Here is a 16796-nt window from a genome sequence, read left to right on the forward strand (position 1 = left end):
CAAAAATTTACAGTCCAAATATACATTATACTAAAAATTTTGTATCTCGGTTGATCAGAAAGATGAAACAAATTATTATTACACTTGAAAATGCATTAATAAATTGAAAAATATTATCGACAAAAACAGCTTATGGATAAAATGAATGAATACTAATATGTGATCTGTAGGCTGCAAGACCAGTATTATATTTTAGAGTGAGTGATATAGGCTAGAGTGCTAAAATGCTAGTCTAGCAGTCTTAGATGTACTTGGTGTGATCACAGCCATGACTACAGAAATTTTTTAGACAGGCTCCCGTGCTTCCAGATGGACACGGCAAAGCGGCGGTCCCTGCTGATACACAGCCTAAGTCAGCTTATATATAGAGAGCAACCGGGTGAACGGAATGAAAACTGAAGCAAATCCATAGTCTTCTGCTAGTCGCGTTGATACAGTGATTAATAGTCATAGGTAGAAGCGCAGTTGCCAATTTGTCAGTCGTCTGACTGCTTTCAGACAGGAAACTTCGCATGTGTAGCATGAGCACATAAACAGTCACTAGAAGTTGGAGAACGCTGGCCGCTTCAAAACGGCAACATCGCGCCTCTAAATCCCTCCCGCTGTAAGCTTTCTCTGCTGCGCATGTCCATCCCAAGTAAGAAGTAATTCTGCACAGAGTATAAGTAATAAGATGCAACACACTGGAAGGTCTACTTGCGGAGCGGAGCGTAGCGTCAAACTTTGGAAGAAGCTTCTTGGAGCGTCTACAAGCGGAGCGTCACAGTGCGAGTGACAGTCTGGTCTACTGTTGTACATTTTCTAGGCCCGTGACGCTTGACGCTCAGACGTTTCCTGTGTGTATCATGAACGCTCTGACCACGTCAAGCCACGCCCCGCTCCGCCTTCAGTGGGTTTGTACGCTAAGCTTATAGAGAAAATATGTGATAAAGGTGATATATGCGATAAGGTCATGAAAAACCCACAAATGACATTCAAGTAATTTATTGTCTTATTATAAACAGATACAGATGAGACACGAAGAATAATTCAATTTATTCTGTAGGAATAGAAACACCAATATCAAACGTTAAGAATATCATTTAGCTGATTAACATTAACTGATTAATAATATGAATATTTTTTCTTTCCTAGGCTTGAGAGTGACAAAGCCTGGTAGTTCTAGAATACATAAATGATATAAAACATTGACATCAATATTCATGTGATGTCAACCAGCCAACCTGGGCATACAAAAACATAAACGATAAGACATAGAATAGTTGAATTGATCCAGTAGGATTAACACCAATATCAATAGTTCAAAATTAATAACATTTAGCTGATTAACATTAACTTATGGATGTTTTCTTTTTAGCCATCCTGGAAGTTCTAGATTACATAATATCATAGTATAAAACATTGACACCAACATTCATCTGAGAATAATTATGTTTTTTTCTATTTCCAGCCAACCTAGGCCTACAAAAACATTATAAACGAAAAGACATAGAATAATTAATAGTACAAAAAACACTAAATTTGAGAATTAATATAATTTATCTGATTAACATAAACTGATAATATCAATGTTTCTTTCTAGGCTAGGGAGTGACTGAGTATGTTTTTTTCTATTTCCAGCCAACCTAGGCCTACAAAAACATTATAAACGAAAAGACATAGAATAATTAATAGTACAAAAAACACTAAATTTGAGAATTAATATCATTTATCTGATTAACATAAACTGATAATATGAATGTTTCTTTCTAGGCTAGGGAGAGACTGAGTCTGGAAGTGCTAGATTACAGAAGTATACATCACATTACATCAACATTAATGTGATAAGTTGTTTTTTTTTCAGTCAACCTAGGCATACAGAAACATTACCATCGATAAGACATAGAATAAGTAAATTGATTCGATAGGACTAAAAACACCAACATCAATATATTTAGCTGATAATATGAATGGTTTTTCTTTCCAGTCATCATCCTAGGCTTGGGTATGTCAGAGCCTGGTAGTTCTAGATTACAGAAATATATATATAATATATAAAAAATTCACAACAACATTTATCTCTTTTTTTTTTTTTTTTTTATATTTTTTATTTCAGCTAACCTTGATTTGAGGTTAACAGAGTTCTAGTTCTAGAATACAGAAATATATCATGTAAAAAATAGACGATTAATAGCATTTGTATGATAATATGAACTTGTGTGGAAGTTCTATAATACAGTAGATTCTCGATTATCCGACTCCGTTATATCCGTCAAAAGAAAAGATTCACTAACTTTTCAACAGTTTCAAATATTGCAAACAATACTCAAACACGCTACTCTAAATCACTTTAAGGGTGGTTCACACCCTTTTTTCGTGAATACGACACACAAATAATCATAACCGTTGAGCTTGTTACAGGTAACTTTATAACTTTGGTAAATATTCTAGAAAGGTAACTTATCACCAAAACTATAAATCCTCAACAAGTAATTTCATTATGAGTTTGAGCATTCTTACTGTTCGTAAACAGTTTTGCTCATCAGCTCATTTGTCATGATACAAAACACTAGTGATGTACTTAATGTTAATATAAGCTATACAAACATAAAATATATTTTACTCAAATAAATTTGACAGACGTTGCCAGCAAAAACAAAGATCGATACATGATCTAAGAGAACTGGCAACAAACAGGAACTTCAGATGTTATTGTGCCAACAGTCTTTTGAAAGGAGAGAAATGCAGTCTAGAACAAAATAAAAAACTCAGCTTATTGAGAATTGATAAATGATTGAAGAAGATTTCAACAACTTGGACAACTAATCAATCACTATTTTTGTCGTAACTACACTTGCGCTAACCGCTACCCTGACTAGTTCTAGATAAGAGAACATCCAGTTCATGTGAGCAACATTCAGAAAAAAATTGCTGCAGTGTAGAATTTCCGAAGAATCCACTCTACGCATTTGGGATCCCACTCAGCTAGAAACATTTATCTGACTTGCTATGCCTCTCTTGCACACACAGGAATGAAAAAAGATTTAAAAATACTTATCATTCCGAAATGAGACCAAATAAATTTGGAGTACCCAAAGGTTCTGCAAACCTATCCATTACTCAAGTAGAATGTTTGGTATAAGTATCTTAGAAACCACGATTATAAATTATTAGGACTGACTAGTATTTATTATTCGATATTTCTTGTTAGTAAAATTATATTGTGAGAAAATTATTAATTATTATTATAATCATTATTACACTACCCCAGGCTGTGAACCGCCATTCTATTAACTTATTTTACATTAACTTATTAACATATTTTATTTATAAGTTTGAATGTTCAATATTCAACATATTGATACGCAAATCGTGCATATAGGAACTTTCCTCCCGCTCAGACTATAATTTTCTAGAGGGAGAGTGAGGAACTTAGGTTCCGTGATTACATTTTTTCAAAGTTGTTAATTTCATTACCCGTATCATTTGTAATGTGATTGCACACATTTAGATATAAAAATCAAACAAAAAATTGAAATCAAATATTAGTTGGGAACATCATTCCCATTATTATCGACTTTCAATTGTCTAATGTAATTGTACACATTTAGATATAAAATAAATTTGAAAAAAATTGAAATTAAATAATGGTTGGAAACATCATTTCCAATCCTATTCGAATTTGAATTTTGTAATGTGAGTCACATTTAGATATAAAATCAAATTGAAAAAAAAATTGAAATTAAATATCGGTTGGAAACATCATTTTCATTATTATTCGAATTCCAATTGTGTGATGTGAGTGTACACATTTAGATATAAAATCAAATTGAAATTAATGATCGGTTGGAAACATCATTCCCATTATTAATCGACTTTCAATTGTGTAATGCGATTGTACACAGTTAGATTTTATCAAATAGAGACAAAAAATATTTGAAATAATATATTAGTTGTAAACATCATTTCTATTCGACTTTCAATTGTGTAATGTGATTGTACACATTAACATATATAAAAATGGAAAAAAATTGAAATCAAATAATATTAGTTGGAAAAATCATTCCCATTATTATTCGAATTCCAATTGTGTAATGCGACTGTACACATTTAGATATCAAATAGAGACAAAAAAATATTTGAAATCAAATATTTGTTGTGTATACATTGCCCCTATTATTCGACTTACAATCATGTAATGAAATTCAACACATTTAAAATATATACACATAAATTCACTTAGGGTCGGATAATCGATACTCTACTGTATTTGAAAAACGGAAAGGTGCTTAGAACACCCTATCCTGATAAGTGGTATCAGTGGTAGCCGAGCTGGACACACGTGCGTGTGTGGTGAGTGTGGCGCTGGGTACAGCGTGATGCGCGCGCATGTTTGCCGGACGACGCGGCGGTGCCAGATACTCGAACATGCTCTGAGTGTGCTGAGCGAGCATTTTGCTCAGGTCGCACGGCATCGGATCAGTCCAGAAGAAATCGTGGTTCAGGGCAGAATCCGAGTCACATCTATCACAAAATAAAATAAATACCTTGAGAATTGAAGAAAGGAGTTGTAGAATTTTACATGTTATTACATCAAGTGGAAAAGTGGGTTGACATGAGACTTCAAACGATTTAAATGATTTTAAAGAATAAGGTTTATTCTTAAAAAAGCGTTAGAATCTTGTCGGTCGATGGTGAGTCAGCGCGCACGCGCAAGCTAGTAATAAATCTTAACACAGTGCATATTATAATATAAGATAGGATAGAGTTCTCGATCCATTTTCATAACTGCATCACGATCAAAAAACTACAACGATCACTTCAAAAAAGTTTAAAAAGATACTATAATACGACAACTATGAGTAAAACATTAACTAGTTTTGGTCAACTGGACACAGCAACTCAAAATTTCAACCTGCAAGATTGGGAAAAACTCCTTCACTGTTAATCAATGATTTCTTATGAGCCAACTGTATAGCCTTTTTTACAAACTCCCTCAGATGCAGGTCCCTTAGAGGCACTCTATTAAATTTGACTTTGGATTTTCGTTCCATGATAATTATTCACTCATTAGCATTTGAACAAATGGAATTTATCAAATTTCCATCTGTACATTTGAACATGGTCAAATCGTCTACGCCAATGGTCGCCAAACTTATGAGCCTGTGAGCTAGAATAAAATTTATAAATCTTCTAGTGAGCTACCAAGAAATATTAGAAAGTACGGGACGCAAAATGAAATTTTCACACTTTTATTGCCTATAAAGATACATTTCTATTGTTGAAATCTACTTATCTCATAGCAAAAAGTATAACAAAAGTTGAAATAAGAGCAGTGGAACTCTTTTTTGGTCATCAATTATTTTCTTGATGTTTGGAGTGTACGTTATAGCCGCCATTCTGATGCAGTTGTCCAAATGTTCATCGGTCCTATATAGATTTTTTATGAATTTCATACTTGAAAAAGATGCTTCACACAAGTAAGTAGAGCTGAACATAGCTTTCAACCTCAATGCAACTTGAATAATATTTGGATATTTTTATTTGGGGACTTGAGACGAGACCAAATATTTCCAGTTGTAGAAAGTGATCTGAGAGACATCTTTTTTTTTTTTTTTTTTTTAATTAGATGTGGATGACCGAAGTTTGACAATATGCTACTCCTACTGGCGAACAAGTGATTTTCACTTATACCAGTGGTTTCATTTCCACCTCTTGTACCTTTATTTTGTTGATAGAATGTAAGTAAACTAGATTAAGGTACATTATCCTAAATTTTGTAATTGTTGAATTTTGTGGAGGAAATAAATTTGATTTGAATTGAATTGAATTGAATTTTGAAAATCCACAAATTCCATTTCAACAGAAGCCTGATCTCCACCAAAATGTTTTACAACACAAGCTGCAAAATCTTCTGCATGGATCTCTACAAAAGAGAGTTGATGAATTGTACCATATTTGATATGCTTTCAAAATCTTGAAATCGTTGATCAAACTGTTGTCTCAAGTCTGAAAGAATTGTATTCTTGGTTATTGCTGCGGTGCTGCGGAGGATTTTTCTCGTCGTTGATTTTCTTCAGACTGGGAAAGTGTTTATATTCAAACTCGACGACATTCTTTTGCACGAGCATTTGTGTAAGCTACCAAAAACTACCCCACGAGCTACCGGTAGCTCGCGATCGACTGTTTGGCGACCACTGGTCTACGCCTTACATGCAACGATGACTATGTTATTTCTATGACGATTCTATTGCCAATTCCAGTGCACTCATATAATGCCTAGTACACATGATGGCCCAGTCGCTGGCCCTGCCTGGTAAGCTTGGCCGCACCATCCACACTGCAATGTGACCAAAGCCCCATCAAGGCCGGCGGTAGCCAGCGTCATATCCATGATAGAAATTGAAAATACAGTCGAACCTCTGTATAACGAAGTCGATTATCCCGAGAAAAAATTCGCTGCAGAGAGGTATTCGTTATTGAGAGGTTGTTCTGTCAAGAAAAGTGCCACGATCCTATGGATCTTATAATATCGTATCATTGCGATAAATAAATGAATATGGTACATAAAACATATCGCGAACCTAGGTAGGGTACCTATTAGGCCAATATTAATATGGAAATTTGAAAATTCATGCTGTTTAAAAAAATATGTTTTTTTGAATATTTATAGAATGTAATGAGTAAGTAAACTCACCTATTTATTTCCAGAAAGCTTGATTTTGTACTATTAGTTGAGTTTAATCAAAGTACATACTCTGTAGCAATATTTTTCAACTTTTTACACTGCTATTAGATGGAACGCAAAATACGGTTATTTTGTCAATAACGTCACTATAAATACTATAACTCAATTTTCCTATTTTTTATGTTTTATATTTGAAAAAGTGAGTAATTTTCGGTTGAACTTCTTGTTCTGACGGATTATCTTCTCTTCAGGTTCGTCACAGCCATCATCATCATTATAGTCAGTTCAAAGAATTGAAATGTGTGACAAAAGCAAGAATGGGAAAGTCCAGTCGTTCACCTGCCTGGTCTACAATAATGACAAGTTCTTGGAATTCAATTTCCAGTAACTTGCATTCAATTTCCGACATGTGTTTCACCCTCTATTGACTGTCTACCACCCTATCTTCATCCTACCTGAATTGCCATTATTATTAGTCTATTGACCTTTCTGCTGAAACTAAAAACTCCTTTAAAATGACCGTCTGCTCCCTATACATACTACACTTCGTATGTTGAAGTCAAGAGAAAACTTTGTTGTTGAGAGGTCCGAAATTCGTTGAATAGAGGTAAATAAGCAGCCAAAACTCAACAATGTCATGGGACCAGGTAAAAATTCGTTGTGTAGAGGATTTCGATCAGTGGAGGTTCGTTATAGAGAGGTTCGACTGTATTAACTAAAATGAAAACTATAAAATACAATAAAATAGTTACGCAATAATAATCAATAAAACTAGCCCTATAGCAAATCAATTACATAGAAGAAACAGCAGAGCAGATGACAAAACATGAAACAGCATGCATTGGTTGACAAGTGTGGATGGGTGGGCATTGTTGATGGGTGGGCATTGTTGATGGGTGGTTTGCCAGCACTGGCCCTCATTGGTCTTCACTCGACAAAAATCGGAGCGATGGCCAACTGGCCAACTAAGGCCAGTGCTGGCAAACCAACCATCCACACTCTTGCACTGGTCGTAATTTGTACGCATTGGGCCAACATGTGGATGCGGCATAAGGTGTGCCCGGTTTGAGCATGTTCAAATGTCTCGACCGAGCTTGATGAAAACGGGCACTAGCATGTCGCTACCGACTCACCTACAAAATCACATGCCAATAATGCGGATTTTGGATTATTTGAAATCAGAATACTACTGTACTCATAAGTGCATGAATTAAAGTTCCATTTAATAATTATCTATAATATTATGAAACAGGATAGCATCTCGTTATTATTTCTAATTGAATAAATTAACAGTTCCTTAATTTTTATGTAAGTTATGTAGTTTAGTTAAGTGCAGTAGCTTATATTTATTTTTTGTAAAGTTTTTTATTGTAAAGTGAAACATTGTAAAGAATGCCGAATTTTGAATTTGAGTGGGACTTACAATAATAAATTCTGAACAAACAATTGTAGAAGGAAGGAATTCTGGCTTCGAGGTAGATCAATTTGATAAATGAGAAAACTATCTCTGTAGTTTAGTTTCAAATTTCCAATTATCCACTTTTCGTTCGGTTCGACTGATCAATTCCCTCAAAAAAAATTGCAGAAACATATACACATCAGGAATAAACACCGATCTTTTGCGAAGCTAGTATTAGGCAATTGGACGGAAAATATAATAGAATATTGCCTTACCTCTTGCTTGGGTCGAGCGCTAGAAGCTGGTCGATGAGATCACAACCCAAGGGGTCCTTCACATAGGGCCTCAGACGGTCTTTCACCTAAATAGCACAGAATTCTATCAGTTTACACAATAAGATTATTCTTTTGATACATGTGTCTGACCAATCAATTATAATCACAAGAAAAAAACAAACTTATCTAGTTTAAAGTCAAAATTTTCTAACTTCATGACTATAAAATATAGTTTCATAGACACCATAAAATTTAGGTTCATTGTGCAAGAAAACTATAGTTTTTGAAATGTCACTTCACTTATATGGGCTACCAGTTTTTATATTGTTTTTATTAATTTTTAAAATGTAACTGCACTTTATTCATTGGTATATAACTCCCAGATCAACATTTTGGGAATGAAAATATTACATAGTCAATACATGATAATAATCTATATTGACTAATCATAGTCACCAGGTGATAATCCCTGATAGTAAATATCGAGAAAGCATACGCTAGTACGAGTGTTAGGGCCGAAACACACAAGGCGTTTTTCAGATGAGTCGACACAGCACGACAGGACAGGATGGTCTCTGATTGGGTGATTGGGTTGGCGAATCGAGGATCATCCAATCGAAGAGCTTCCTGTCCTACAGTGTCGTGTCGACTCGTCTGAAAAACGCCTCGTGTGTTTCAGCCCTTAGTACAAACCAATCAGCCACGAAATTCTGTTAATTGAAGCAATGACTTACTAGAGACTAACAACTTACTAATCCGCATACAAAAAAAAACAACAAAACCTACTCTAGAACATGGCACGCCATAATGGAGTAGGTCAATTTCCACACAGAGAACACTAAACAAGTAGAGGACACATTACAAGAAATTTTTATTGTAACCAACTATTGTATGCAATTGTAAACTATCTAATATTTTTTGTAATTGATGTAGTAGTTTTAGTTTTTTCTGGAAAATAAACATTTATTATTAATAGTCTCACCATTTAAAAACAGATGTTCTGAGCTAGTTCAAAAAGTTCACTCAGAACTAACCTAACATAACAGGTTCAAAATGTTGTCATCATTCGATAACATGGGGAAATACTTTCTATTCCTGTATTTTATTCTATAATCGAGCAATTTCTGTATTTTTATATTTATATCTGTTTTTTATGTTCAACGGATCTCGAAAACGGCTCTAACGATTTTCACGAACTTTAGAACATAGTAGGTTTATGATATAAAAATTCGATTGCACTAGGTCTCATCCTTGGGAAAACTCGCTGAACGACATTAAAAGGATAATTCATCCTTGACTGAAACAGCTGTGGATAGTAAAAAAGTGAGTGAGCGAGTGAGTATGTGAAAAATCAAAATATCGCATCCCCGAAATTCATAAGATGACATATAGCCTGCTGTGAAATATAAACACGATCATTTTAGAGAATTATGTTCTGTTTATCAATAAATAAAAATAACGAGCGAAGCTTGGTGCCCCGATATTATTGATAAATCGAAATAAGGAATACAGCTATCGATATAGTAATGAAAAAACTATGTTCTACAGGATAGGCACGGTAAGTACATTGCACCTCGCTTTTGAAAACTGTTTTACTAGACATTTTTTTATAGTATTTTGATTTGGACACTTTCAAGTAATCAAAATGGAACAAATTTAAGAGGAAAATATTGTTTATCATTTTCATTTTTTGAGACATAAGCGCTCAAAATTGAAATCTTTGAGCTGATTTGGTTGCAAATATATTCATGTAAGTTTGAATCGTGAATCGAAAGAGAACGGAAGTCAAAATATAATATATATTACATACATTATACATTATTAATACATCTACATATATTATAACTTATACTATTTTTACATTTGGCAGTTGTGGGTTTCGACCTGTTGTTTCCAAAGAGATATTGTAGATGAATAAATAAATAAAAAAATAAATACATGATACCGAAGACGACAAGCTGATACACCTAGAGAAGACGCCGTGTATAGAGTTTTTCAATAAAAGATGAAGTATATAGTGTATACGCACCTTGCGCTTCTGTCCACGCGCCAGCTCCATCTTGTTGTAGAGTTCGAGGGCCTCGACCCCAGGCCACACCTCGGGTGAGATGGAGCCACACAGCTGTGTGATGAACGTCAGCTGCTGCTGCTCGGTGTTGCCCTGCATGATGGGACTGCGGGTCCACATCTCGGCCATGATGCAGCCGGCGCCCCACAGGTCCACTGGTGGCCCATAGTTGCGGTCTCCCAAGAGCAGTTCCGGCGGACGGTACCACAGTGTCACCACTCGGTTAGTGTATCTAACAGAAAAGGTCATTTTCAGAAAAACACTTGAATATGATAGAATAGAATAGAATGATTATTTGAACAAAACATATATACAAATGTGTTGAATTGAATAAAATTATTGATTGATTTATTGCACAAAAACCGTTCACAATGGGCCATATGAATAAAACCAGAGCATATTGCTCATGAGCATGGAGCATAAGGTTTTGCTCATGAGAATTAGGTAGAAGCATAAGCATTTGCCCATTTTTATATGAATAAGCTTTACCTTATACTCTTACCTTATGCTCCTGAACTCTGGAGCAAATGCTCACGTATCTTAAAGATTTTTCATCAGCCGATTCGCCTTTGAGGTCTTACTTTATTTTATAGCTCACGTAAGCTTTAAATATGCAAGTAGGAGACACCGCTTGTGTTTGGTCGTCTGCTCTGTTCTCTACTATCCATGAATTGAGTTTTAGGTTAGTTGAGTTTTGAATTTTGAAGTAATAGTGTGAAAAAATGTCATCTCTATAATAATCTGCAGCATAATCTTATAATCTCAATAGCCTTCTTATAATCCGATACACTCTCATCTTCTTAAATGCCTATTTCCTATTCCGTGATGGCTATCTTTATATCAGATATGCATCTTGTATTTATTCTTTTGTAGGAATAATGGTGATATTATATCATGGTTGAATCTAAAAAGAGTTTTACAGTGTTGTCAACTATTGGTTGTGATTGTATCTGGTATAGTTTTCTCTTACTCACACGAATTAGTTGAGCCACTTAACCATGAGAAAAGGTGATAATCTGCTCCAGACTAGACTCACCTTGTTTGGAGCATTTGCTTCAAAAGTTGAGAAAATGCTCTAGTTTATTCATACAATTTTAAGCATAAGCTTTTACTTTTGAGCAAATGCTCAAAATATTTATTTGATGAGCATGAGCAAAAGGTTTTACTCACGTTTATTCATAGAAAATGAAGCATATGCTCCATATTTTAGAAGTATAAGCAAATGCTCAACTTTATTAATATGGTCCATTGTCTTTCAAAAGAATAAGTACAGAAGCAGAAAATTATTTTACAAAAATCATCATAGACTTGGCCGTCAGTCGAGTTGCTTTCTCTATACTATAATACACTTTTCTCATATTTCTCTACTATAATACACTTTCAATAAAACCAAATTTTGGCGTTGATTGAATATTAATAACAAGTGCATGTCTGGCTTTAGAGTGAGGTCAACGTTATAGTGACAGTGGATAGAGATGGGAGAACCGAATCTCTGCCTTGATTAATTATACTTCTAAATCGTTGAAGACAGATTTGGCAATTTTGCAAAGCTGTAGAAGGATAGCGATATCAGTTTTATCGAATGATAGAAAAGGATAGCAACATCAATGTTGATCGAATACTGCCTTTACAAAGTGAACATCACTATAGTAGCAACAGACTACCTCCATAGACACAACCAGGTGGCAAATATTTTACAACAAATGAGAGGCCGTAAACGAGTGGATTAGATGCTGGCTTTATATATCAGATCAAATCCTGGGCAAATTTTTCTCGAGGCACTCCCGTGTTTCGGATGTTACATGGTCCAGGCTGCCTAGAGACAGTCGTTAGTTCATGTCAGAGGTCCTAAAATTGATCAGGTGCGACCTGAAAACTCTGACGCCAGAGCTGAGCCAGCCAGGTCACCCGATATTATTTGAACATCAAAGTTTGGCAGTTCAACACAACCTGTTGCCAAACTCAGTTCCATATCATCAATACATTTCCAGTGAAGTTTTGGAGAATTGTTCACACAAAGTGTACTGGGTCGATCAGTACGCACAGATAAAACAATAGCTAAAAATAGACCAGACATCATATTAATAGATAAACAAAATCAAATAACTCATTTAATAGACATAGGCATACCAAACACTCACAATTTAAAGCAATACAGTAATGGGGAACTGCTTCTATATTTGCCGAGATGGCAGAGGAGATAAAGACATAGAACACAATACAGAATGGAAAGTCGGCTAGTATTCTGACGCCAAAATCAACCATTTTGAAAGAAAATTCAGCATTGTAATAGTATAGAAATGGGAAATTCGGATCACTTAACTGATCCGGGTCAATCGGTCTCGTTCACTACCGCGACCCGTCCACAAGACCCGGATAGCGGTGATTTTAATTTCTAAAAAGATGGGGCAGTCAAGTGACGTGGTCTTGGTGCACTCAAGTCTTGGCGTCATGTAAAATGCGCATTGGTTGAATTGATACTTTCCATTCTGTATGTATTCTGTGATAAACGTATGTGGAAGCAACAGAGAGTGACGATAGTGTCTTTAATATGATATAATATGTCTTTAATATAGCTGACGATAATGTCAGCTATAGGTTTTATACCAAAGGGACTGCCAGAGAGGTTGCACAGTTTGAGACTGCCTGTATGGGTGCAAAATTTAATGCAGAAAGCAGTAATACTTTGCAAAACATCGCTGGTAAGGAGTTTCCTCAATCGACCAAGACAGAACAAGGTGTCATTTAGCTAAATAAGCTAATCTCAATAACCATCAAAGTTGCACACTTTTAACTGGTTTCTTTAGATTTCTTAGCCAATTTTACATAAGAATTGATCACTCAAGAATTTTTATCAGGCCGCCACAAAATTATAAAATTGAAAATACCTCCACCCACCTGCTATTTAAGGCAACACTCACTCATGACCAACATCTTTTGCTCTACACTGATTTGCGCCTCTTCCTCAGAAGCAAGACCTCCGTCCGTGACTCTTAGGGTGAACGCATAGTTAGGAGGTACAAAGAGAGATAGTGATCGAGGTAACTCCATGTAACAAATACATTTTTCCTCCACCTACTGTCTAAAGTAGTTACTTTATACCTAACCTTTACTCCCTGGAACATTATTGTAAAACTTTTTGTGTAGTTGAGAAGTTGATATTGTGGTAATTATTCATCTTGAATGAAAAAGACTAAGAAATTGTCAAAAAACCACAGATTTATTGACACTTAGAAAGACCGGTTTCGGTTATTACATCATTGTCAATCTCTAATAAACTCAAGTATCAATGAATCTGTGGGTTTTTTGACAATTTCTTAGTCTTTTTCACTCATTATTGTAAAATGTCACTTTTTCGCCCTTGAGTCTAAAAAACTTAAATCTCCCAAGGGTGAAAAGGTAACTCCATTTAAATAACATTGGAAACATCTCTATTTTAATAGTTTACATTGGGAATAGGGTGGAAGGTCGAATGTCGATGAGAACCCATGTAGAGTTATCATTGTAACTGAATTCAAGATCTCAACCAGAAATTTGATCAACTTATGAAATATTATGTTTGTATGCTATACTTATTGCATACTTAGTATTAGTATAGACTACACAAATTTATACATAATTATCGTTCAAATATGTTATGTTATTCAAAATACCAGCCAACGAATATTTTTCGTCCATGTTAAGGACGCCCGCATTGTGAGGAGGTAAGCCGCCTCAACTATGCGGTCGCCCCTAACACTGAGACCCGGTTGCACAAAAACCGGTTAAATTTTAACCGTGATTAATCTCACGAGAACCAATCACAAAATACTTTTTTTGAAAAGATGGCTTCTCTGATTGGTTCTCGTGGAATTAATTACGATCAAAATTTGGCTTTTGTGCAACCGGGCCTGAATATATTTGTGTTACATTGAGGTACCTCGACTTCTCCCTCTAACTCTTCACTTTGTGATTACCCTTACCTTTCTTGAGTATTGTGACCTCCATCTGGGACTCTATCCTAACCTTTACCCTCCTTGAGGTGTGTGTAATCTGCCTTTGACTCATATCATTGACTCCTTTGAGCAAAGGCAGATTATACACTCCTCAAGAAAGGTAGAGGATAGGATAGAGTTGAATGAAAAAGACTAAGAAATTGTCAAAAAAACCACTGATTTATTGATAATTAGAAAGACCGGTTTCGGTTATTACACCATTGTCAATCTCTGATAAACTCATTTAATAAAAAAAATACATAAGTTGAATAATAATTTTTTTTTTCAAAAAAAAAAAAGATAGGATAGAGTCCAAGATGGAGGAGGAAATGAGTCAAAGGCAGATTACACACTCCTCAAGGAAGGTAAAGCATAGGATAGAGTCCCAGATGGTGGTCACAACAGTTTACTTTTATAACAATGAGTGATCAGTTATAGTGATTGTAGATCAGTCAGTTCTAGAGTTCACCGTTAAATTGTAAGATTTGATTTTCTTACTAGAATTCATTGTTAGCTTATGTTTGATTTTTATTCTTGAGTATAAACACAAACGATGGAGTGGTGCTGATGAAAGTGCATGGTGAGATTGAACCAATAGTTTTAGGTGAGCTTCAAACCATCGGGAAGATCACGTCTTCCTTAAGGTGCGTACAGATATACGCACCACGAACATGCTCCGATCATGAACGTAACACCAGACGTTACGCAAGAGGTTCGCAAGATGATCACAATATGTACCTTAAACTTTCTTCTCCATCCATTACCTTCACTTGTAGGATCGATGTCGTCATGTCATGAATAAAATAACAAAAAACACTAATTCATCAAGATGGCAGTGATCAAGTTCAGATCGAAAAATATTCATCATTGCTCTCTAACATAATGGCACTTTAGCCAGATAACAAGTGAGACAGGTCATCATTCACATATTCCTGGACATCGTTATAAGCCCTGGTTCTCATCTATAATTTTTCATCTATCATCTATAATAAATTATAGATGGAATTGAATAGAGAATGCATTTATTCAAATGCTAATTAATATATAACTATTATTTAACGAAAATCCTAAATAAATGCTGTACATCACCCCGAAGACTTCTGCTACTGCAGACATTGACAACAGGGTTAACAGCGAGATGGAAATTCGATGAGAACTACTATCCAAAAATTAGTTGCCAGCCCGGGAATCGAACCCGGTACCTCCCAATTGCCAGTCAGGAATGCTTACCCTTACACCAAACTGACAATCTCAGGATAGCAGCGCTCATTTTATTCGAAGCCATAGCGGCCAACCAGTTACAGATGGAATTAAATAGAGAATGCATTTATTCAAATGCTAATTAATATATAACTATTATTTAACGAAAATCCTAAATAAATGCTGTGCATGTGATGTACAGCATTTATTTAGGATTTTCGTTAAATAATAGTTATCTATAATTTTGCTGTATTGTAAGCTATTGTATATAAGTGTATACGCCAGTATATATTGTAATCTACATAAATAAAGTACTAAATCAATCAATCAATTCTCAGGAAACCGGTCACAACTCTCTCGAACACACTGAGGTCCAACTGCTTCACCCCTGCAGGCAGCCTGTTCAAGTAGCATAGTGCTGAACTCCTATAGCATACCCGCGATCTCTGGAGGCGCACCCTGGGGACGTCAAACAGCTCTCGATGCCTAGTGTTGTGGTGATGCACATCAGACCGAGTCAACAAATTTTGTTGATTCTTCTTGACGTACATAAGGCAGAGAAGGAGGAAGTGACTGATTACAGTTAGAATACCCAGCCTAACAAAATTGGGGTTGCAATGAGCAAGATGTTCGCTTCCAGTAATGATCCTGGCGCTTGCAGCTTCAGTATATCCACAACCTTGGCTGAGTGACCCCACATGAGTAGACCGTAGGAGATATGGGCAGTGGAAAAGTGTATGACACACCATGACCAGATATGTCTCCGTCACATGTCCCCTCAGCTTGAGCAAAAGGAAACAGATTCGGAACAGTCTCTTGGTCACTTGCTGGATGTGGCTGGCCCAGCTGAGCTTTGAATCCAGCATAAAGCCTAGCAGCTACACAGATTCCTGATCATGAGGCACACTTCACGACAAACTGCAGACGATATTTTGTGTCTTGCTCTCATTCAGCTGGAAACCAGGAGGTTGAAGACCGCAGATGCTTCGCCGACTTCTCCAACACCTGCTGAAGGTCAATGCCAGATGACAGCAATGATGTATCATCAGCTGTGTAGGCTCTGGTGGTCACCCTTCTTGTACACAGGAACAGTTCTTGAGGTTTTTTTAGGAAGTCAGGAAAAATGGCAGATCTCAGGCAGTCATTAACTACTGTAGCAAGGGGGTCCGCAATAGCATCCACCACATCTCTGAGCATGAATGCAGGCTTGCCA

General features: G+C 35.8%; 1 protein-coding gene across 4 annotated transcripts in view; it reads right to left on the bottom strand.

The window, feature by feature from the left end:
* Window positions 1-968: 968 nt before the first annotated feature.
* The window catches only part of LOC111044370 (cyclin-dependent kinase 9), a 28176-nt gene continuing 12348 nt past the window's right edge, over window positions 969-16796 (bottom strand). For 2 of the 4 annotated variants that reach the window (XM_022329497.2, XM_039442335.1), the window contains 3 exons: window positions 10371-10641; window positions 8342-8427; window positions 969-4503 (listed from right to left, as the gene is read on the bottom strand). In XM_022329497.2, the coding sequence (XP_022185189.1) occupies window positions 4269-4503; window positions 8342-8427; window positions 10371-10641 (592 nt within the window). In that variant the 3' untranslated portion in view covers window positions 969-4268. The remainder of the gene's footprint in view (window positions 4504-8341; window positions 8428-10370; window positions 10642-16796) is intronic. The other 2 variants (XR_005573124.1, XR_005573123.1) reach the window with 2 other exon arrangements.

Source organism: Nilaparvata lugens, chromosome X, assembly GCF_014356525.2.
Source record: "Nilaparvata lugens isolate BPH chromosome X, ASM1435652v1, whole genome shotgun sequence".
NCBI lineage: Eukaryota > Metazoa > Arthropoda > Insecta > Hemiptera > Delphacidae > Nilaparvata > Nilaparvata lugens.